Here is a 24285-nt window from a genome sequence, read left to right on the forward strand (position 1 = left end):
ATTTCACAAATAGGCCTAATTATATTTCATGCATTCCATTTTTTTATTTTATTTTCTCGAGTGCCAACTTTTCTGAGCAGAATCTGAGACATTATTATTGAAGCTTGATAAAACTTCGCAATTACATTTTTTTTAATCTCGTTTAAGTGAACAGCCTATTAAAACTGAAACCCCAGCCCATTCTTCCATCCGTCCCGTATCTCAGATTTAGAAGTGGGGGCTCCATTCTTGAGGAATTTCGTCAGGGAGTAAAGTTTGGGAACAGCCCCCTATTTAGTGTCAGGTTGTGCTGAGACACCTCCCATTCTCACAGAGGTTTCCCTCAGAGCTGGAGGAGCGAGAGGAGAGGATCTCATTCTGGACTTCACTTTCCTTCTGTGGCACTGACGGACTTCAGCGGGTCGTTATCAGGTATTTCCTCAGCCTCCTTCATCCAGGCGATTCGCGTGGGATCATTTACGTCTTCAGTGAATGAAATACACGTTATTTTAAAAATATTACTCGTATTTAATGCAAATATTCAAATATTTAATGTCTGAAAATATCCAGTGAGTTGTGATTTGTTTGAATGTGGCACGTTTAGTGGATTTAATCACAATTCATAAAAGTATTGCATGTTTCTTTAGCACTTATGACATTTGAGCAAATATGCTATTAGAGGAAAACAGTTTTTTTTTTAAAATTTTAAAATGTTTACCAGAAATCATACTGAGGTGATTATTAATTTATGTTGGTCCCATCTATCGCCTGTTAATCACATGAATGGTTTTGCACATTCACTGCACTTGTGTATATCTCCACGTGGTGGCGCTCATGATCCGCACTGCAAATCTCAGTCTCATTGAGAAGTAATTCTGCACTGTAATTCTGTCTAATTGTCATTTACATGTTCATTGTTTAAATGAGTGTTTAGTGCAGAATAAAAAATACCAAGCACACTAAGAATGTTTTGGGATGATGATGCTATGATTTAATGCAATGAATACAGAAATAAGGATGATTTATTTCTTCTTCTTCTCTTTGTAGATTAATGAATGAGCTGCTGACGGTGTCTGTATAAACATGAAGATCTGGCTGTCTCTGGCCGCTGCTGCTCTCTTTACTCTATTACTGAACTCAGTAGAGGCTCAAGGTATAGTCCACGCGCTCGACCTCTCTCTACATACAGTGAAATATGTTTGTGGACACCAAGTATACACAACTTTTACTTTTTGAATATCTTATATTAAGCTGTATTTAATACTTAGACCATACTTAAGTTATATAGTTGACTTCTACATAGTTATGTACATTAGTATAGGCTATAGTCATAGATTTATAGAAAGATAGATATAGTTTAAAAGCTATTAAGACTTACCAACAAAGTATTGTATGAGCTAAATTTGTTTAAAAATGTTATACTTCACGTTCAGTGTGATTTCAGTGCTCCTAAAGACACACACACACACACACACACACACACACACACACACACACACACACACACACACACACACACACACACACACACACACACGTTTAGCATGAAAAATAGTCCTGTAATCTGTTCCTCTGCGGCGTTCACAAAGCAGTCTGGTCTTCACCTCCTCTATGAGTCAGTTATTGTCCAATGAATTATCACAATAATTAGCATACATGAAGCACTGCAATGAAAACATTACTACAAAAGGATTATGAAACAGCAGAAAAAGGTTAAACTACAGACATTTTATTGATTTTTGCAGTATAAGTTATAGTATAGGCTATTTTTAAAAGCTCATAAGTGTTCTTACGGCAGAATTCGGTCATTCAGAAAACAGACGACCGCTTTTCTTTTCTTGCATGGACTTCATTCTCTTAAGTCAAACTCAAATGTGCAGTAATCAATAGTTAAAAGATATGGCAAAAAAACATCTTAGTTTTGAACTTTTTCACTGCACTGTGTAGCAGGATCAGGGTTGCCAGATCCAGGGAAAAATCCAGCCAGAAAAGCGACTCAGAGGGAATGAAAACTAGCCCTTTTTTTCCCTCCAGCGTCCAATCACAGTTGACAGCGGCGGGATTCCCATAAAGGGGCTTAAAATAATTTATTTTATGCTTTAATTTCTTTTAAAATATATAGCTTGACTAGTTTATATATTTGCATGTTTAATTATTTAACCTGTATTTTATACCTATATATATTACATTTTACTTTATCATTTTTAAGTGCTTTGCATGATACATTATTTAAGATATTCTGAATAACAGTGTCACAACATGTGTTACTCTGACATAGCTTTCCATAAAATTCTGTCTATAAGCTAAGTTTTTGCCGTAAAACTGAAAAAATATTGTCCTTTCACTCGCCCAGTTCTTTACACGATTCCTCTTACATTAAATAAAACCCCATCTGATATTTTCTGAGTTGGCATTTTCAAAACAGCCCAATTGTGCCGGACTGAGCTGGAAATACATGTACAATGTGCTTAAAATATAAAAATACATAGGGCTACTTTAGTTATGCTTGACTAAATCAGCTACAGTAGTAAAACGGATAAGTGTTTTCTCCCACATGATTTGAAGTTGTCTCAGTGTAAGAGTGATATGTAATTAAAGTCGCCACACAGCATCGGCTCGGTGACGGCTGTCTCGGGAGAACGTGAGGATGGAGTCTGATTCAGCTGGAAAATCAAATGGAAACTTCCTTTTTTTGTTTTGTTGCTGTAACAGAATGGAAAGATGTAAGACGAGAGGGCTGAACTAGTCCTCAGACAGCTCGAAGACAAAGAGCCTTTTTTAGGTTTCCTGCAGCCGCTCACCAAAACGCTGAGTTGCAATCCATACGGAAAGTTAATATGCAGTAATGTTTAATGTCAGCACATGTTGCGGAATTACTTTGGCATCTGTTCGGCTTCTCCGGGAGACTCCAACCTGGCAACGGCACAAGCCCGAAAGAAATGCCTGACCGGCCGGAGGTTACTGACGCGGGGCAGACTTTCTCTCCTCCTCATCCCGAAGTTTCCCCAAACTCAACACGAGCAGACGTTATTACGTGTCCCCTTCGTTATTAAGCTGTCAACAGAGTCAACAAAGCTGTCCGATTGCATTATTCACAGTGCACTGAGCTGGTGTTTAAGCTGGCGTCTGAAGCACATGGTAGGTGGTGTTTGATGCACGGTTTGCGCGACACGTCCCGTAAGATGCCTCGGCTTGACCAATCAGTGAAGACTCGTGGGTTCGGAGAAGGGCACAGACCGCTTGAGTTTGATGCGGCAGGTTGGTGAGCCTTCTTTCTCCAGCAGGTCGTGTTCTTTGTCGTTTTCCTGGTGTGTTTCCTCCATCGTTTATTTTAAAATGATATTCTGCTTGCTCTGGCCTCCATCCACACACACACACGTGTCTTTCCACCCTTCTTTTTCTCTGTGCATGGGACATTTTGCCACGTCCTCATCATTATCCAGCTGGCCGTTCGGTAGAATTAAGAACAGTAGTGCATGGAAAGAAGATGATCAAGGTTTCTACAGGTACGATCTGCTTGTATAGATGATAATAAATCTATAGCAGACTCTGTGGATCTTCATCACCTTGTTGATGAAGAGTGGTAATAAATCCACTAGTTCGATCATCTTAAAAATAAAGGTTCCGATTTGAAACAAATGTAATTCTTTACACGGGACATTTTTTTTTATCTTACTTAGATTTTGTCTTGTTTTTTTTTCACTACAAATATCTAAACATTCTTAAATCAAGATTCAAATTTACGTGAGAAGCAAAATTACTAAATATATTAAGTCTAGCTTTCTGAAAAATGTATTACAATTAAGTGAGTTTATAGAGAGCCTAAGTCCCTTCCCTCCGCTTCCGGCTCATGGGACCTTATTTCGGAAAAAAAATATGTATGGTAGTCAATGGCGAGAGACAACTTATCTTTTAATTCCGTCCGAACTGTGCCCTGAATTACACATATGATGTTTGTCAATTAAAAAGATAATTATGAAAGTCAAGAAAGTCGCAGTTTGTCATAAACCAGAAGAGTAACATTTCGTTTTATGTGAAAATCGCTCAATGAACTACATCTCTCGTCTCGCACTATACGTCACCGTTGCTCGTAAACGTTACGATTATAACGCAAGACTATAGAGAAAATGACAGACGTTAGCTTCAGTAAAGTTAGCTTCAGTAAAGTTAGCTTCAGTAAAGTTAGCTTCAGTAAAGTTAGCTTCAGTAAAGTTGGCTTTAGTAAAGTTAGCTTCAGTAAAGATAGCTTCAGTAAAGTTAACTTCAGTAAAGTTAGCTTCAGTAAAGTTAGCTTCAGTAAAGTTGGCTTCAGTAAAGTTAGCTTCAGTAAAGTTAGCTTCAGTAAAGTTAGCTTCAGTAAAGTTAGCTACAGTAAAGTTAGCTCCAGTAAAGTTAGCTTCAGTAAAGTTAGCTTCAGTAAAGTTAGCTTCAGTAAAGTCAGCTTCAGTAAAGTTAGCTTCAGTAAAGTTAGCTTCAGTAAAGTTAGCTTCAGTAAAGTTAGCTTCAGTAAAGTCAGCTTCAGTAAAGTTATCTTCAGTAAAGTTAGATTCAGTAAAGTTCGCTTCAGTAAAGATAGCTTCAGTAAAGTTAGCTTCAGTAAAGTTAGCTTCAGTAAAGTTAGCTTCAGTAAAGTTAGCTTCAGTAAAGTTCGCTTCAGTAAAGATAGCTTCAGTAAAGTTAGCTTCAGTAAAGTTAGCTTCAGTAAAGATAGCTTCAGTAAAGATAGCTTCAGTAAAGTTAGCTTCAGTAAAGTTAGCTTCAGTAAAGTTAGCTTCAGTAAAGATAGCTTCAGTAAAGTTAGCTTCAGTAAAGTTAGCTTCAGTAAAGTTAGCTTCAGTAAAGATAGCTTCAGTAAAGTTAGCTTCAGTAAAGTTAGCTTCAGTAAAGTCAGCTTCAGTAAAGTTAGCTTCAGTAAAGTCAGCTTCAGTAAAGTCAGCTTCAGTAAAGTTAGCTTCAGTAAAGTTACCTTCAGTAAAGTTAGCTTCAGTAAAGTCAGCTTCAGTAAAGTCAGCTTCAGTAAAGTTAGCTTCAGTAAAGTCAGCTTCAGTAAAGTTAGCTTCAGTAAAGTTAGCTTCAGTAAAGTCAGCTTCAGTAAAGTTAGCTTCAGTAAAGTTAGCTTCAGTAAAGTTAGCTTCAGTAAAGTTAGCTTCAGTAAAGTTAGCTTCAGTAAAGATAGCTTCAGTAAAGTTAGCTTCAGTAAAGTCAGCTTGAGTAAAGTTAGCTTGAGTAAAGTTAGCTTTAGTAAAGTTAGCTTCAGTAAAGTTAGCTTCAGTAAAGTTAGCTTCAGTAAAGTCAGCTTCAGTAAAGTTAGCTTCATTCATTGAGTGAAAAGGTATGACGTCACATGTGCGCCTTTTGGGTTTGTAGTCTTTGTAATTATGTATTTTCACAGTCTTACACCTCAACAGTTTTACATCAAACTGAGACTTTCTTGACTTTAAAATGTATCTTTTAAATTGACAAACATCATATGTGTAATTCAGGGCACAATTCAAACGAGATCAAAATATTTGTTGTCTCTCGCCATTGACTACCATACAATATTTTTCCGAAATAAGGTCCCATTGTGTTCCACCGGAAGGGGAGGGACTCAGGCTCTCTATACTAGACTGTTGAATGCTTGAATCTGATTGGTTTACGAACGTTGTAAAGTGTATTAAGAAAACGCACGGCTAAAGTAGTTCCAGCAGGTCTTGACCGCATTACAGTTCCACATCACTTCGCCAAATGATTTCAGTTATTCCAGACTACAACAGCAAAAGAGAACCAATACCCACAACGACACTGACCAAGCAAATAAATATAGTAAACAATAGAATAAAAACAACAAATTATGTTTTTTTCCCACAAAATTATGTTTTATTATGTACAGAAACCTCATACTCTCCTTCACCCGCTCTCTCCCCCATTCAAACACACACACACGCACGCAAACACACACACACACACACAGTACGGACACACACTCGCACAGAAAAGTGTCAGTAAAATAGTTTAACAACTCAAAAGCTACATGAGCTTCTCATTAGCGGGGTAATAACGGCGCTGTTCTTGGAGCAGATCACCTTACAGTTTCGCTATTACCGTAGTAGAGCCGCTGCTGGCGAACACTCTTGAGAAACGCACAGACTCAGGTAATTCACACACACGCTCTCTGTAACTCAATAACTGCATTAATAACTGCATTATTCTGCTATCAGTGGCTGAAGTCTCCATCAGAAGCTCTAAAATTAAGTTCTGGAATTAGCATTGGAGGCGTGGGATGAGATGCGTAAGTAATTAGCCCTACACACAAGAGTGTTTTAAGGATAAAAACCTGACAAACGTCTTGAAATACATCATCCGAACAATGTTTTGAGGTGTGGGAACCGTAGTTTAAGTGGAATAATTGACTCCCGGCACCCATTATTTTTCTAATAATTCAACGGCGTTGTCAATTATTTCTTTCTTATGCTTAAAACAAGAAAAAATGCCAATGGTGTGAGAAAAATAATCATGTTTTCCAGAAAATGTTTTCTTGTTTTAAGCATAAACTCCCTAAACTTTGATAAAAAAAATCAGAAAACAAAACATAATATATTTAGCTTCTCAAGAAAATGTATGTTGATTTAAGAATGTTTAGATATTTGTACAGGAAAACAAGACTTTTTTTTACAGTCTTAAAAAAGCATGTTCTGGTGCTCTAAAAACAAAACATTGATCTGAAGAAAATAACCAATAAGAACTTTCTCCCGAAAAAGTTTCAATCAACCTTTATTTTGAAGTGTGCTGAACACTATTGTAATATTGCACTCTGCCGGTAAAATATACTAATTCCTTTCTGTGAAATGTAGCATGTTTAATATCCTCTATTGGCTGCATTTGGGATGAGATCAGCTGTTTTTCCTCTGCATTCTTTGCATTATCCTGACAGCAGAGATTTACATCAATCGTCAGCATTCATGCATGCGGATGTAACATGGATGTTGAGTACTGTAAGTGGACATCTCATCATCGCAGATCGCCGCCTGCAGAGATGAGATCCTCCACGCTTTGATGTAGATCGCATGTCAATGACAGAATATCATTTTAAAATAGCCTACATTTGTAGCCTCTCTATGTGTTGTCCTTTGTGTACATGGAAACAGTGTAATAAGCAACTTTCTCATGTACACGTGCATGACACTTCGACAATCAGACGAATGTGGACATATTTCCTCCTCATATTTGCGTGATTGTACGTTTTCCTTCAAACCTCTCATTTAGGAGTGTTGTCTTGTCACGTACACCTTCTGTATGAAAAGGAACTACACAAAAGTCTGTCACGACAAGTTGTGTATTCTTTTTATGAGATTTGCAATGGATGTGTGGCTTTGGTAAAACTCGTTAGCCTCGTTGGAATATATGTATATATACAAAGTGTATATATAACATATATGTATATTTTTGTGTCTTACTTTTGACAGAGCCATCTGGACTTCTTTGACATCTTGAAAACTCGATTCCATTGTATAATCAATATCTTGGGAATGGATATGATTGATTGTTGTCACCAGAGTTCTGTTGAACGGGCATGCCTTGTATTGACTGCATTCAGCATGTATTGGATGGTTGTCTGCACATGGATTGGTGTGGATGATGTTTTGTTTTGTAATAGGTCTTGAAATGTGTTTAGTTCTTCTCTGCTTGAGCTGCAGACCATGAGATTCCAGGTTATGCAACTCAAGAAAAGGCCATTTGATCCGAAATGGCTTCCGTCACCCTCTTATGTTGTGTTTTGTCATCTTTACTCTTGGTTGTGTTTGTCTTGCCCAACAATAAACAAGTCAACTTCAGTCCTGAAGTGTTTGTCGTTGGGGTTGTTCAAAAAAATCATCTTCAAAATTCAGATATCGCCGTTTTCTCTCGTGATCTTGACTCTTTTATCCTCTTGTTTGCAGTGGAGCCTCCTTCAGACTTGAAATTTAAAATCCTAAATGAAAACACAGTGCAAATGTCATGGAGGAGGCCTGCGACCCGGATACGGGGCTACAGAATACAAGTAATGTCAGATACAGGTGCGTGAGGTCGCATGCTACAGCATCTTCATGTCTTTTGATCAGCTTTGACTGACTTATCTTCTGACTTGATATCTCATTATCTGTTCCAGACGATTCTAAAGATTTCACTCTTCCCGCCTCGGCCACAAACACATCAATCACGGATCTAACTCCAGATGTAGACTATTCGGTGTCAATCAATTCATTTGATGGTGCGGAAGAAAGCATCCCTATTCTTGGACAATTAACAAGTAAGTGCACACCCAGCGCCCTTTCTCTTATAAGTTTCGTTTGTTAAGCTAAGCAACTAATATTTCACATATTCACAGTAAGAGATTCGTTCATGTATTGAAGTTTGGCATGTAACTCGTAACCCTCACCTATACGGACGGGAATTATATTTCTAATCATGCGGCTTGTGGGTCAATAACATAGTGTCTACGATTAAGCACTTTTAAATTGAATGACTTCAGAAAGGCCGTGGTGTGTTTCCATCCAAGTAAAAATTAAATACACGTTTTCCTTACATCTTGAATACATGTGAGAGTACACAACTATTTAAATGTATTATTCATATTTTTCAAGTATAATCAATTAAGTACGGAGCCCTTTGGAAGTTTGTTTCTGCCACGGAATAAAGCAATTTAAAAGATAATTGCGACTTTTTGTCTCACAATTCAGACTTTTTTCTCATAATTCAAAAAAGTTTATATCTCGCAATTTTAACTTCTTTTTTTTCAGCATTTTGAGATACAGTAAACTTGCAATTGACTCCAAATTGTACGGTTGCCCAGTAGTGCACAACACAACGGAATTTAAAAGCAAACATAAATTCACAACACAACGGAATTAAGCCACAACACAACGGAAAATCTACAACATAACTAATTTCCGTTGTGTTGTGGATTAATTTCGTTGTGTTGTGGATTAATTTCGTAATTAATCCACCGTAAAACTGTGACTTATATCACGCAATTCTGAGATAAACGTGAGATAAAATGTTGCAATTACCTTTTTTACGTTTCATTCAGTGGTGGAGACAAGCTTCTATAGAGCCCTGCACATGACATAAAAAAATGAACAAAATGTCATCTATATATCATGGCCACAAAATGAGGGAATGATTTAATATATCATGTGCACAATTTAGTAAAATTAAGTAATTATTTATTATATTGTGTGCAAGATTGCTTAAAACGAGGAAACAAATTATTATAGTCTATCGTGGACACGATTTAGCAAAATATGATATAGTTTTACTTTATTATATAGTTTTACACAATTTACTTTAAATTAGGGAATGAATTCCCTCATTGAAAGTGTGCATGATTTAGTAAAATGAGGGAACAAATTATTAAATCCGTTGCATGATTTACTTAAAACTACGGAACGAATTATTAAAACGTGTGGACGTATTAGTGGGTTACAAGTCGTGGGAACAAATAGTGAATTCACGGCCACGATATACATATTTTTTTCTTGCATGTCATGTGTGGGCTCTGTACATTTTTAATGTATTTGGAATTAAATGTATTATTGAAGACCCAGACAACAAATGAGCATCAAGTCATTGACCCTTGTTGAGGAGAGTTTTGATATTGCTACAGGTGAAGAACATCTCATAAACTATAATTGAAGGAGAGACCTGAAAAATTTCAAGAGACCAAAATATAATATAGATTTAGGATTGGAATTCTTTTGACATAAGCCATAATGCAATAACCTGCAATACTCTAGGAATCGCAGAGCAATACACATAAGACATTCAGAATACTTTAGTAAATGCATAGGAATACCCATTCAACTACCTACAAAACACTAGCTATGTGATGGTTTTGACGATTTGCATGACAAGAACCTTTCATTTTCTTTAGAAAGAAAGAGATCTTGAGATCTACTGAGCAAATTTACAAAACAAAGTATTGTTGATAATTAGTTGTGATAAATCCATTTGCCAAAATGAATCACAAGCTTTCAAGACACAGACCTAACTTCTTCTCCTATTACAGTTCAATCCAGCAACACAAGTGGAACAAAGGATAAAGGGCCAGAGCCTGTCAGTGAGTATATTCAAACATGTCTTCATTATTTCAAATAGTTTTGTTTCTTGTCACGTATGAAATGGAACTCTATATGTAATGTATTAGATCACTTTTTTTCTTTAGACTTTTTTCTTCTGACCACTGTAGGCTTTGTGAACTTGTTACAGCTCGCAAAGAAAGATTGCTCAAGGCTGTGGTTGGCAATGTAAAAATTGCCTTTAATTAAAAGCATTAAAATAGAATCAGAGCTTATGAAACTTTTAGCTTTGTGCTGTTAGAAGTGGCTGTTATAACACAGAGGAGGGCTGAGGTTCCTTCTAGCCTCATTCATTTACTCTCACACACTCAGACATCATGTTTTAAACTAGGGGAAAGGATTACGGCCCTGACCCAATTCCACTCCTCTTCTTGTGAGTCCAAATCATGAGTACAGGAGCCAAAGAAATCCCACTGGAATTCCAGAGAACCAGTTCTCAGGATGTACATTTCACATTAAAGTTAGTCATGTCTAAAGAAACAGAAATAAGTTTATTGAAAGTATCCATTGCATTGCAAAAGCAAAGCTTTTTTTTTTTGGTGTGGAAATGCTGGAGGTCACTGCCAGAGTCATTAATAATTGAGTAAGTGTAGCTGCAAAATAAACATGCGTAAAACAGACAGCTTTTTTAAACAACAACAACAACATTTATTGCTAATTAATGTGCCAAAACCAATAATCGAAATGATGAAGATTGTTGCTGATAGTTTGTTCTCATATTATTATTTGGCTTTCTCTCATGGCTTTCCCTTCGTTCCCTCGTCATGCAGAGTGTTCAGTAAGTGCTATCACAGATCTGGTTTTCCTGGTGGATGGCTCTTGGAGTGTGGGAAGAGAAAACTTTCAATTTATCCGGAGTTTCATCGGGGCCATGGCGGGAGCCTTCGACATTGCAGAGGATAAGACCAGAGTGGCTGTGGTACAGTACAGCTCAGATACCAGGACAGAGTTCGACATGAACACCCATTACAGACGGCCTGATGTCCTACGAGCCATTAAAAATCTGCCCTACAAGGGTGGTAATACCATGACAGGTGTGTAAAAGATTTACCGTACCATTATTTTGCGATTAGGACTTGTTTTGGGATGAACATTCTTGTTGGTCATGGAACAAACACAGTCAACGTTAATCAACTAATCAGATTTGGGGTATGTTTAGAGTGTGAATAACATTCTCATCAACTTTAACTTTACTTTTATAGCACATTTAAAATGAAAGTTGACCAAAGTGCTCACAGTATAGATTACCAACAGGGCTTGACATCAACACCTGCCGACACGTCAAATGCAGGTGGATTTCTGCTGTGGCTTGTAACTTGAATTTCGGCATGGGATTGTGTGAATTGTGCATAATTTTACTAATGTCCGCAGATTTTGTGCTCACACCCAAAGTACAAGCACATAAAGCCGCCTCTCAGTGCTACATTGAGTTTTTATTGCGCTTAAACAGTCAAATACACACAAAATAATGTAAATTAATGTCACAGTCAGTTATGTTTTAAGTAAATGTAAACAGTTGAGAAAGAAAACATGTGTAACAGTGTAATGGATCCGTGCATCAGGTCTTAAAGTGACAGCAGCCTAATATACCTGCCTAATATACCTGACAAATTATGAGATAATATTAAAAATATCTGTATGGCACTATAAACCACTAGCCACAGTGGCTGATGAGCAAAAAGGTTAATGCCAAGCCCTGATTACCAACATCATGAAACAAACAATTTAGGTCTATGTACAGTATTTTCGATAACACATAGGTAATGTAGGAACACGTCCTAGGTCCTACTTGGCAACATTTTGCTTACAATGTAATTTATTGTCTGAATTTCAAATTATAATTTTTTTACCAACCCGATTAGAAGTCTTGCAGCACTAGCTGTTTGTAGTCATCATCCAACATGTATGAATTTGTATCTTGGTGTCTTATACGCTCAACCAGGTGATGCTATGGACTATCTGGAGAAAAACACTTTTACTGAAGTGGCTGGAGCCAGGAAAGGCTTCCCAAAAGTGGCCATGATCATCACGGATGGAAAGTCGCAAGACCCAGTTGGGGAGTATGCCGAACGGCTGAGGAACATTGGAGTGGAGATCTTTGTCCTGGGTATGTGTCTACAGATGTGTCTGCATCTGTTGAGTATGTATCTGTAATATGGAACTCTCTTTCAAGCCATAATTCATGTCTTTAGGTATCAAAGGGGCAGATGAGGATGAGTTGAAGGAGATGGCTTCCACTCCCCACAGCAAGCATGTCTATAATGTTCCAAACTTCGACATGATCAGTCAAGTGGAGAAGGAGCTCATCACCGAGGTCTGTTCTGGTGTGGAGGAGCAGCTAAATTCCCTTGTTAGCGGAGAGGAAGGTACAGCCCAACACATGCATTCATGCTCCAGCTAAACTCATTGAGAATTGACCAGTTAATGGAAGATCTATAAATCATCTCCCCATGTTTTTGCAGTTGTTGAACCAGCTTCGAACCTCAGAGTAACTGATGTCTCCTCTAAATCCATGAGAATTACGTGGGATTCATCTCCTGGTGTCATCACAGGCTATAAACTGCAGGTCTTCCCTGTAATTGTTGGCGCCAAGAAGCAGGAGCTCTACACAGGGCCCACATTCACCTTGGCCAATGTCAGAGACCTGTCCCCTGAGACAGAGTATGAGATCAGTCTGTTTGCCCTCAAAGGTCTGACCCCTAGTAAGCCACAAGTTGTCACAGAGAAAACTCAGCCTGTGAAAGTGTCTACAGGTAAGATGCTAACTACTAATTTATCATCTATTAGATGCTTTTATCAAAAGTGTCAGACTTGAATACCAAACTCAGAATGGATACCAAGGGGGGCTTGGTATCCATTCTGAGTTTAAAAGAATAGTTCTTGCCAGAATAAAAATGTCATCATTTACTATTTATTTTGTGACAAAATTACCAGCGGCTCTAAAAATGACTAGGAAGCACAATAAAAAAGTAGTAAATGTGACTCCTCCAGACTGTAGATTGGGGAAAAAATCTGGGCAAAAGTTGAATAGAGAATTCCAGTCTTAAATCTCACGGATTCACCCTTATCTGTATACTGGTCCTTGCTGATATCTGTTTACCTTCCAAATAAAAATGTCCATCAGACAAAATTTTGTGTTTTGTGCCCTACAGAGTGCTCCCTAGAGGTTGATGTCCAAGCTGACATTGTCCTCCTGGTGGATGGATCGTACAGTATAGGACTGGCTAACTTTGCTAAAGTCAGAGCCTTCCTCGAAGTGCTCGTCAATTCGTTTGACATCGGACCCAACAAAGTGCAAATCAGCTTGGTTCAGTACAGCAGGGATCCTCACACTGAGTTTGCCTTGAACAAACACCATGACATTGCAGCTGTGGTCAAGGCGGTCCGCACCTTCCCCTATCGTGGAGGCTCCACCAACACTGGCAAGGCCATGACCTACGTGAGGGAAAAGATCTTCATTTCAGCCCGTGGCGCTCGTGATAACGTGCCGCGAGTCATGGTGCTCATCACAGACGGCAAGTCCTCGGATTCTTTCAAAGACCCTGCCTACAAACTAAGGGATACAGACGTTGAGATTTTTGCAGTGGGAGTCAAGGACGCCGTGCGCTCCGAGCTGGAGGCGATTGCCAATGCTCCTGCTGATAACCATGTGTTTGAGGTGGAAGACTTTGATGCTTTTGAGCGGATCTCCAAGGAACTGACCACTTCCATCTGCCTAAGAATTGAGCAGGAGCTCCACAACATCAAGAAAAGAAGTATGTGGCAACTTTTGGTTAAGCTATTTATTGTTTTCATTCTGATATTTCTGTTCATATTTATGTGTGTGAGCTAGATGGATGGATTACCATGATTTCTCCAAGTAAGACAAGCCTTGATGGTCCTGGAACAACATTATTATCATCCAATAACATTTTAGGAATGAGGAAAGTGTTAAGGTTAGGGCTAGGGTTAGGGGCAAGACAACATTCTTGTCAGCCTAATCTAATCCCTCTGATAGGCAGTTTACTCTAAGTAGTTTTATGGTTAGTTTAGGATAGGGTTCAGACTGTGTTTGTTGGATGGGAATGTTGTTCAAGGACCAACAAAAGATGGGGATCTAGGAACACACCCTACTTGGCAAAATCACAGTTATCAATATTGTTTCATAACACACGAATAGTTATGGAAATACTAAACTCTGGAAACATCTGTTCAGGGCTGCTTAGACATAATAAACATGATGAGCAATAAATAATCAACATCATCATTAAAATAATACAAAATTGTTGTCATACACCACACTTTTTTCAGTTTTATTATTAGTTATTTCATGTATATTTAGAATTTATAACCGCAATGCATTTAAAAGTCCTCCCAGAGCAAAGCAGCAATCAAGACCAAACTCAAAGCTTTGAAAGTGAGAGAATAAACTTTCAAGATAATATACATTGTAAAAAACCATTGTATTTAACACATAGTGATGTGTTTCATCACACAGGTTTGCTTCCACCAAAGTCACTAAGCTTCTCTGAGGTGACCTCAAGGAGCTTCAGGACCTCATGGATTTCTGATGGAGAGGATGTCCTGTCTTTTATGGTGCGATTCAGGCCAGCGGCTGACATAACTGGAGACTACATCTCTTTGGTGGTTCCTCATGACACCGCCACTACAGTTCTGCCCAATCTCACGCCCTTGACCACCTATGAGGTTAATGTCATTGCCCAGTATGATAAAGGAGACAGCTTTCCTTTGACAGGCGAGGAGACGACTTTAGAAGGTATTTGCTCATAGTCAAAGCTTTTTATCTCAGACATAAACACTTTTTTTTTTTTTTGCATTTGACTGATAACACGCAATGCTTTCCTAAATTCAGAGATTGGCCCTGTCCGTAACCTCATGGTGAGCGAGGAGGCTGTGGAAAGCTTCAGAGTGTCGTGGAAAGCTGCTCCAGGATCAGTGCTGAGGTACAGACTGTCCTATGAGCCTGTGAGTGGAGGAGATAAACTGGAAGCAGAAACAGATGGTAGTCAGGTCACCATGGTTCTGCAAAAACTGCTCCCCGTCACCACCTACCGTGTAACAGTGTATCCTGAGTATGCAAGTGGAATGGGTCCCTCACTGGACACTGAGGGCACCACCAAAGAAGGTCAGCACTGGTGGAGGATTTGTTGCATTCACTCCTGATTCTTTTCTCTTGAAATTTCCAAAAGAAGTAATTTAATCTTATATTAATTATTCTTTCTCAGTTCGGGGCTCTCCACGTGACTTGAGGGTCTTCAACGAGACTGTCTCTAGCATGAAGGTTTCATGGCGGGCTGCTCCAGGCAATGTGCTTCAATATCAAGTGGCCTACAAACCTGATGGTGGGGAAAGGAAAGAAATATCTGTTAAAGGAGACACAACAACTGCTTTGCTGAAGAATCTTCTCCCAGACACCGAGTATGAGCTGTTTGTTAGTGCCCGCTATACCTCTGGCCTCGGAGCTCCACTAATGGGAACTGGCACCACCCTGGAAGGTAAGAGACTTCAGTATTATGAATGAAGCTTGTGCTTTCTACATTGCAATTATTTGTCTGCTGTACACTGTATGATACAAAACTAAAAACGAATGGGTTATGGGTGGTTGAAGACAGATGGCGGTCTGCACCAATGGTTGACCAACATTGCTTTTTCAATAACACATGCAGACTCCTTGAAGGCAGGTTGGCTTGGCTACTATGAGAATGCCAATCTATTATATGATGCAAATACAGTGTAGTGATATCAAATGAGAAATTGAAATTGAAAATGAAGAAATGAAAGAGCTGAAATCAAATAAATAATGACACAACATTTAATCAACATTTTTTTGAAAACTGAAATTTTGCATTATCAATTGACAAATGCTGTCAGAAGATTTTGTCAAATGCTGACAATCTCAAGATATGATAATTACCAAATATCGGCAGATATAGAACTTTATAGCAAAGTGTTAAAGCTGTACATTTTGATAGTTTGCTTTAGACAGTGATTTCTGGTGCCCTAATCGCTTCTTTGCATGCTTCTATATCACACTCTTAAATGAGGCCAGATGTACTTAAAAGACTTTCAGTGTTGTCTGTCAGTTTGAAGTGCACTTCGTAATTTTGGGAACCAACTGGGTGACCTTTTAGATTGTGTCATCTAATGACAGATCTCACTGTGTGGATTCCCCCACGCTGTGGCTTTATACATTTGGTGTGTGGGCAGCAGATGAATTAGCTGAGCTTGTAAAAATGTCCTCACTCATGCTTGGCATTGCATGAATAGCGAATGGAAACAAAACCTCAAGAGATATTAGTTTGGAGAAATCTTCGCTAGTGCCTAACCCTGGTCTAGCAATCAGAATTTGGGGTTTTAAACTTAAATCACAGTGTATTGTTGCATCCTACTTTTCCAAAGTTACTAATTTAAAAACCACATCATGTCAATATATATATTACATACTATTTTGATGTTGTGCAGCCAGAAGGATTTTTAGTGATTGCTAGTTATTTCTTAATGAACGACTGTGTTCTGTTACGGTCCGGCTTACATTAGTGGTCTCAAACCACTAAGAGCCAATTGCTTCCACATAAAAGCGCTTTTTTTTTTTTTTTGTCTTCGCAAAAAGTAAAGTCCACGTCTCTCTCAATATTCCCTTGATAAAAAGCATGTCAGAGTTACTGTACTATTAACTTGTTGGCTTTGATTTGAGTCACTGAGTCAAACTATGTCATCCAAAGTTTTTAACCTAAACGTATCTGTCCAGTACTTGCTGCACGTCATTTTTCGATGGATTACAAGCAGTGTCGTATTAAAAAATGCTGACTATAAACATCTAACTGGAACGGCTAATGACTGTCCATTGAACATTATACAAAAACACAAACTTCGGAGGCTTGTCATTATGTATGCTGACTCAAGCTGCCTTTCAACACAGAGGCGAAGGAAACATGTGACTAATTTCTGGCCGATGACAAGGCGTTTCCAAACTGAGCTTCGTTATACTCCATATCCTGGAGGATAACACAGCTTTCTTTGTTTTAGTTGCCCTCAGCCTCCAGAAAATGACCTAGCCCAGTCAGGGCAATTAGGAAGTGACCTTAAAAAAGGGCTTTAGTGACCGATCAGTTCATTCTGAGGGTGTGAGAATCACATTGCATCTCATATTCAGCCAACTGAACTGAACTGTTAAAAATGTCATTAGAATTGCTGAATTGCATATCATCCGAATGCAAAAAAATGTAAACTTGTTTTTCTAAATCAGCCAGTTTGCTTCAGGGGTCTTAGAGCGTCGATGTGTTTTAACATCTGGTGAATGTGGTTGCAGTCAGCATGAGTTTTGTCTCATGATAGTTTTTGTGGAAACTGGGCTTGGGCTGTGAGATCTTTGCCAGCGCCAGATTATGTCTCTGAGCCAAGAGCGCTTGCCCTGTTTTACTGAAAATGAGATGAATTCTGCGAGAATAGAGAGGACAGACCTCATTTACTCATCAAGCACTGTGTCCTAATGGATCCCAAGGAAATTCTGCAAAGCTTAATCAGTATGCTATTGGAAATTAACTTCTGTAATGTCCAAGTGTAAGTCATGCTAGATTGTTTTTGTCAGCTTTGTATGGCAGTTGTTCAAAAGCACGTTCAAGATGTTCGATACCAATGTGTTCTCAGCTTGTGACCACCCCATCTTTTCATTACCTTTTAAAGATTGATTTCTCAGATGTGTCATACTTTATTCCACTCAGTCAATGGGAGAGTAAGCTTTTTCTGAATGTTGACACGGGTGAGAAGATCCAGAAATTAGATCCTGGGGCTAAATTGTTCATGATTTAGTTAATAGTCTGTTTAGTTAAAGTTGGCAACCATGACCAGGGGTTCAAGGTTTGACTGGTTGGATTTTGACTGGTTGATACTTGCAACTACATTCTGGGGGCAAAAAACATGTTTCTGAAGTTCAAATGTAGCCATGTAAGCAACATTTCATTAATGATAAATAGACTCGGAATAGTTGTAGCATGTTAACGGATTTGACAATGTTAATGTACTTGGTCTTGGCAGACTAGATATTATGGACTTGATACTACGGTTGACTATCGTTTGAATTTGAACAATTCTGATTCTTATCGATTCCTAATTTTGATTCCAATAAGGTTCAAATATATTTTTTATTAAATATTAACAATTAAATATTAAAGAATAGCAGAGTTAACATAGATATCGAGAAATTATATCGTTGGTATCACTTTCGGAAAGTATTTTTTTTCCCCCGACTGATAAAACACTGACAACCAATCAGAATCCATTCTAATTTAAGGGCTCACACATTTAAAATGGCAGACAACATAGTGGAGAAGTTAATCGCCACTGTTTTACAAGTCAAGAAAATGGATATGGAAAACAATCGTTCATACCCACTGAATAAACGGTGAGAAATATTACCTCGTTTCAACAACATTGTCTTGCTTCTTTTGAAGTTGCGGTGAAAAAGACTAGTTGTTGTTTTTATTCCACTTTATTGACTACGTCTGCTAAATTCACTGTTAGATTATTAGATCATTACACTAGCTTCACTGAAAACATTGCATGCTGAGGAAATCAGCGGGTTAAAGCTGTGTAAATCCAACAAGAACAGCAAAAACATGTTCAATGACGTTGTACACACTTTGAAACCGCAGCGCGCGAGCTTAGAATAAACAGATCGTTATTGTTCGTTGGTGTGGACGGACGCAAATATATTTATCGTTATAGTTATCTTTACAGTTATCGTTCTTCATTTCAATCATGTGAATGGTCCTTAAGTCTTATTGCAAAACATTTCATTGTTGCTGAATACCATGAAGAAAAATCAACAGGCTAAACTCTTACATAAGGAACGTATTTGTACTTAAAATATATATATATAAATGACTGTCTATATGGTTTGAATGAAGATTTTGAATGAACATGTCTTTAATATGCATAAGGTGGTCTGTCAAAGTCAAGGAGGAAAGTTCTAGTCACGGCTTGAGGTCCTTTCCTGACCTTGTTTCCCAATGCCTGTCTACCCTTGCCCTTTCCTAACGAAATGAAGGCAAAAGGCCAAAAAATTACTTAATATGCATAAGGCGGTCAGACCTATTGTCAAGACAATGTGTTGGGCTGAAGGACATAGCAGTAGAGAATTTGTCTTGCTTCCAGGTACTCCAAACTTTTCCAAAGAGAAATAATTTAGGATGACAGTCACATTAGTGCTAGAACTCCTGTTCCCAGTTAACATCAACATTTTGCTTGGATGGAGCACTAAAACAAGGATCAAAGATGGAAAAAATAGCATATGGGGAGGTCCAAAAGTAGTCTGGTTTTAATCTGGCCTCAACACATAACAATTTCAGGACATCATTAATAAACTCATGCACAGTGTTGCGTTGTTGCGTCTCTGTTAAGTGACTGCATTTTCTCTAGATGCAAAAACAAATGAATATTCATGCGTTTTTAAGAGTAGACATGCACTGCCGTGCCTGGATTCGGCCGTTCGTCTGCATTTTAATTATCAAAAGCAGCCTGCAGAAAACATTAACATATGATCTGCTCTCCTCTGCGCTCTGTCAGTAAAATCAGACCTCTATGCTGGCCGTAGAACAACGTTAGATCCAGGCAACCTGGCATGCAGTCCTGACTTCTCTGTCTGTTTTCAGCTTGAATTCATTATTGGGGCACGCATCACTGTTGGCTTAGTGATTTGAACAAACCCTTAACCCTGACTATTAAACTTTAGTCTTTAACTTTAACTTTAGAGTTTGTGCTACGAGCCATGAATGGCTTATAATGTGAGGCTTGTTGGGGAGAGGTGTGCAGCTACTTTACTACTTTTTCACCTGGTGGGTAAGAACTGAGCCACTCTACACCTTGGCAATGTGTCTCTTGTCAACTCTTGCACACACAAGTACCACTCCAACCCACCACTCACATATTGATTGGAAAATGTAATGTAAAATGTAGCTTATTTTCGTATTGACAACAAAATGTTTACCCTTTTTTGAAACACCAACTGTCTAAAACATTCCAAGTAAAAAAATAAAATAAAAAAAACCCTGTACAGATGTTTTTGAGGAATTAGACATTGGAGCACTCTCCGGAAAGACATTGGGACAATCATTTTCCTAAGCACTTATCCTGTCAATTGCAATCCCTATGTGATATCTAGTCCATGTTTGAGCTATGACGCAGAACTTGCGCTTAATTGCACTTTAACTTGGGCTGTTGGTTTAGACTGACAAATGGTCCGTTTGGCGTGTTTTAGACCAGCAGAGCTCAACGGGTTTGAGACGGGTCACTATGCTGAGGTCTGGAGAACATGAGGACGAGGGAGAGGCGTTACTGTGGAAGTTTCACACTGCGGTTTATTCTAATTGACTATCCTGTCAGTACTCCCAAATTTCCATATAATTTCTGGTCCCTCTCCTCTCTTCTGCTTCGGCCCACTCAACAAACAACTGCGAGAAGAAGAGAGAGTGAGAAGATATAGGTGGTATGGCGCAGATCAAAAAGAGAGCTACATCTGCAGTTTTAGCAGTCTGTGTTTAATGGATCGGGTTTCGTGTTCAATGGAAAGTAGATGTGGTGACAGATGTGTGGCAGCAGGGAAGAGATTATTTTTGCAGAGTTGTTTTCCATGGTATGCATTACTGACAGAGCAAATCAAAGCAATTGTGAGCTACCGGCATCTTAGACAGACTAGTGGAGAATTAGATAAATGCTTATTTAAAGGAATAGTGCACTCAATAATAAAAAAATTCGGTTATTTTTTCAAATGTACGACTTTCTGAACTCAAATTACTGAATGAGAAGTTTAGTAGAATGTCCAAGCTGGAGTTTTTCCTCAGCGAAAGTAGCGAGTGATCAGGGCTGTCAACCTCAACAAAAAAAATGTAATCCAAAATAATTCATATTAATATTTTGACAAGTTTTATAGCATAAAAAACCCAGCTTAAACACACTACAGAATTTTGCTTGTCTTACTTGGTCTAATCACTCTCTAAGGCTTAGAGATAAGTTTACATATTCATGTTAGGTTTGCCTTCATGACTAGGTATCAGAAACCTCTTCAAAACCATTAAAACACACATGCCTGAACAGCTTGGCCTGGCTGGGGGCGACCAGTTAACCAAAGTAGGCTGGTGAAACCCGGCGACAGTATTTTGCTGGTCTGTTTAGTCTCTATACTTGGCCAAACTGGTGTTAACTGGATTAGGTGATTGGCAAGTTGCTCTCTTAGTCGGTCTAGGTGTCAGAAACCCCTCTAAAAGCATCAAAGCACCCCTGCCTAACCAGCTTGGCTCGGCTGGTTGACCAGTTAACCGATGTAGCCTGGTTCTTTTTTAGCAGGAAAGTGATTTCTGCTCCTCTGTAACCAGACCTTGTGAGATTTTGTGTGTAATATGATCCGTTTTTAAATCTTTTTTGTCTTTTTCCTCAATCATCCAGAACTTGGTTCACCTTCGAATCTGGTTACTTCAGATGTCACCGAGAGCAGTTTTGTAGCATCCTGGACTGCCGCCCCTGGCAACGTCCGTCTTTATCGGGTCACCTGGAAATCCCTGTTTTCGGAGGAAGCTGGGGAGAAAACCGTCCCCGGGGACATGATCACAACTGTTCTGGATGGTCTTACACCGGAGACCCGCTACAAGGTTTCTGTCTATGCTGCCTACAGCCGTAAGGAGGGGCAGCCACTTCATGGAGAGGAGACCACAGATGGTAAGTCCATTCCCGCCTGCATAATGACTTCAGCATATGACCGGGTGCTCTCTGTGAGTCTGGGGTGGGCCTCTCGTCCTGAGGTAACCTACCCCAGAGAGAGGAAAAAACTTGATATACTGTATATAATGTCAGAATATTCCACTGACATGCACATAAACCTTGATGAAGTATATCAGCCGTTCCAATTTGAAGTGGAACGCCAGCAGTAAACGAAGGGGTCTACAGTCTGCACACAGATTAAAATTAAACTCAGCTACTAGCAAATAAAAGATATGTGTGATGCTTGATAATGTGCGTAAGTCAGATGAGTTTAGTCATTTGCCTCAGAAACTTACTAGGCTTATATATACTCAATGTTCTGTTCCGATCTGAATTCTGACCTGTAATCCAGCCTGAATCCTAATCATGCACTGTCCGTTTGTTGGCCAGAGGAGAACTGGCCCCCAACTGAGCCTGGTTTCTCCTAAGTTTTTTTTCTCTCCATTCTGTCTCCTGATGGAGTTTTGATTCCTTGCCACTGTCGCCTTGGTCTTTGGCTTGCTTAGTTGGGGACATTTAATATTCAACAATATTATTGATCTGCCTGCATTGACACCATTATATGAGAACTGAACTGAGCTAGACAGGGTTTTCTCCAGAGCGGCTATATAAATGAACTTTTTTTTTTACAACAAAAATTAACCATTACTTAAGCTGGACTATGACGCTATTTTTTGCTGCTTTATTTTCCTGTTATCACTATAAAGCTGCATTGAAACAATATGTATTGTTAATAGCGCTATACAAATAAAGGTGACTTGACTTGGCCCAAAGGATAACGCAACCCACAGACGTACACCCAAGACATATCTAGAGATATCATACAGATTTGTGGATGGGCCAATGAACAACCACCTAGATACAACTGAGAACACCCTATTAATGACCAAGCAACCACTTAAATGAAGCCACATTTACTGTTGTTAGCCAAAATCCTGCTGGCGAAATCCAGTCATTTTCAATTGGAATCCTTACGCGAGGGTGACATTTTTTTCTCTTGCTTGTGTTCAAGTTGGTCACATGAATTCTATGCTCTGAGAAACAGAAAGCTGCTTGCTTTGAAAGTAACTTCTGTGCGAGTGTTGTTTCATGACTTGCTAGACTATTGACAGCGCACAACAGACATGAAACACCCAAGCAATCATATAGAAACTTACAACTTGAACACCTTAGCAGCACCCTGGCACCCATCCTCAACACCCTAGAAAGTTTGTTTTATTCTCATCGTTCATGTTTAGGCGAGTTTAACTGCTAAGTATGCTGGAGGCAAAAACACTAATACAGAAATGTCTTTGTGTTCATTCTGATATGGGAAAGTGACTATAATTTCCTTTCACAAGCTCAACGCCAAGCGTGGGCAGAGCGTCATTGCCATAGGTTTGCGTCATTGCCACTGTTTCCTCTAAAATACCTCCGCACATATGGTGTAGTGTACAGAGGTGTAGGAGTGTGTGTAGTGGCAGATTTAATGATTTACACATGCTCTCTATTATCAAAGGATGCAGGATTTCAACACACTCTACAGCACTTATTGCATATTCTTACTTGGCAATCAATGGAGCAATAGTTTAGAGCTGGTTAAGCATGCTGTACATTTGTAATTGGATTATCTTGCTGTTTGTTTATTGTCCGTCATCTTAAAAGTCCAGCAGTTAAGCCGAAAACAGTCTTCTGGCTCAGGCTGCTGCATTTCATTTCTGCCATCGCTCTATTCCTTACCTCCTTCAGGACCAACATTAACACACAGTGTCTTTTTGGAACTGGGATTCTTTGAAAACTTGGAAGTGTTGTTTTCCATCCATAAAACTCCCAATTTGAAAGTGTTCCATGGGCCGATTAAAGCGGACAATTCATTCCTTTCCCTCCTGCGTAAAAACACTCCGGTCATGGCATAAAAAGAGAACATTGCAGACAGTCCTAGAGCGTCTGCGTTATGCATGACGTCCAAGCATTTCGGCATGTCTGGTTTCACACAGTTTGGAGATCCGTGGCCTGTATTGGATCAAAATGATCTTGGCAGACAAACTTTCATTATTCAGATGGTTTGGTTTTCCTGACCCCTAGGAATTGTAGTTGAATCAGTCCAACATTTAATGAACATTCTCTTTCATTTATCTCCCTAACAGTGTCGGCCGCTGCCAGAGTTCTTACGGTGTCAGAAGAAACCGAGAGATCCTTGCGGGTGACATGGAAACCAGCACCCGGCAATGTTGTCAATTATAGGGTGACGTATAAACCTCAGGGTGATACACGTCAGTTGGCCTCCAAAGCACCAGGAGGCACCGACACTTTGGTCTTGAGGCGCCTGCAACCCCAGACCACATACGATATCACTGTGGTTCCCGTCTACAAGTTTGGTGATGGAAGAGCAAGACAAGGAGAAGGAACCACATGTAAGTCAACACAAGATATTTGATAACTTGTTTAGGTTAAAGGTCCAAAGATATTTGACCGTTGT

The 24285-nt window shown here is 39.1% G+C and overlaps 1 protein-coding gene across 3 annotated transcripts in view; it reads left to right on the top strand.

Annotated features, from left to right (window-relative positions):
- Positions 1-287: 287 nt before the first annotated feature.
- col12a1a (collagen, type XII, alpha 1a) overlaps positions 288-24285 on the top strand; it is a 95458-nt gene continuing 71460 nt past the window's right edge. For all 3 annotated transcript variants that reach the window (XM_079633364.1, XM_079633363.1, XM_079633365.1), the window contains exons 1-15: positions 288-411; positions 1027-1132; positions 7899-8015; positions 8108-8248; positions 10007-10057; positions 10847-11110; positions 12019-12183; positions 12269-12442; positions 12539-12829; positions 13229-13831; positions 14554-14832; positions 14929-15201; positions 15302-15571; positions 21516-21785; positions 23954-24220. In XM_079633364.1, coding sequence (XP_079489490.1) covers positions 1063-1132; positions 7899-8015; positions 8108-8248; positions 10007-10057; positions 10847-11110; positions 12019-12183; positions 12269-12442; positions 12539-12829; positions 13229-13831; positions 14554-14832; positions 14929-15201; positions 15302-15571; positions 21516-21785; positions 23954-24220 — 3235 coding nt within the window. In that variant the 5' untranslated portion in view covers positions 288-411; positions 1027-1062. The remainder of the gene's footprint in view (positions 412-1026; positions 1133-7898; positions 8016-8107; positions 8249-10006; positions 10058-10846; positions 11111-12018; positions 12184-12268; positions 12443-12538; positions 12830-13228; positions 13832-14553; positions 14833-14928; positions 15202-15301; positions 15572-21515; positions 21786-23953; positions 24221-24285) is intronic.

Source organism: Phoxinus phoxinus, assembly GCF_949152265.1.
Source record: "Phoxinus phoxinus genome assembly, chromosome: 13".
Lineage (NCBI taxonomy): Eukaryota > Metazoa > Chordata > Actinopteri > Cypriniformes > Leuciscidae > Phoxinus > Phoxinus phoxinus.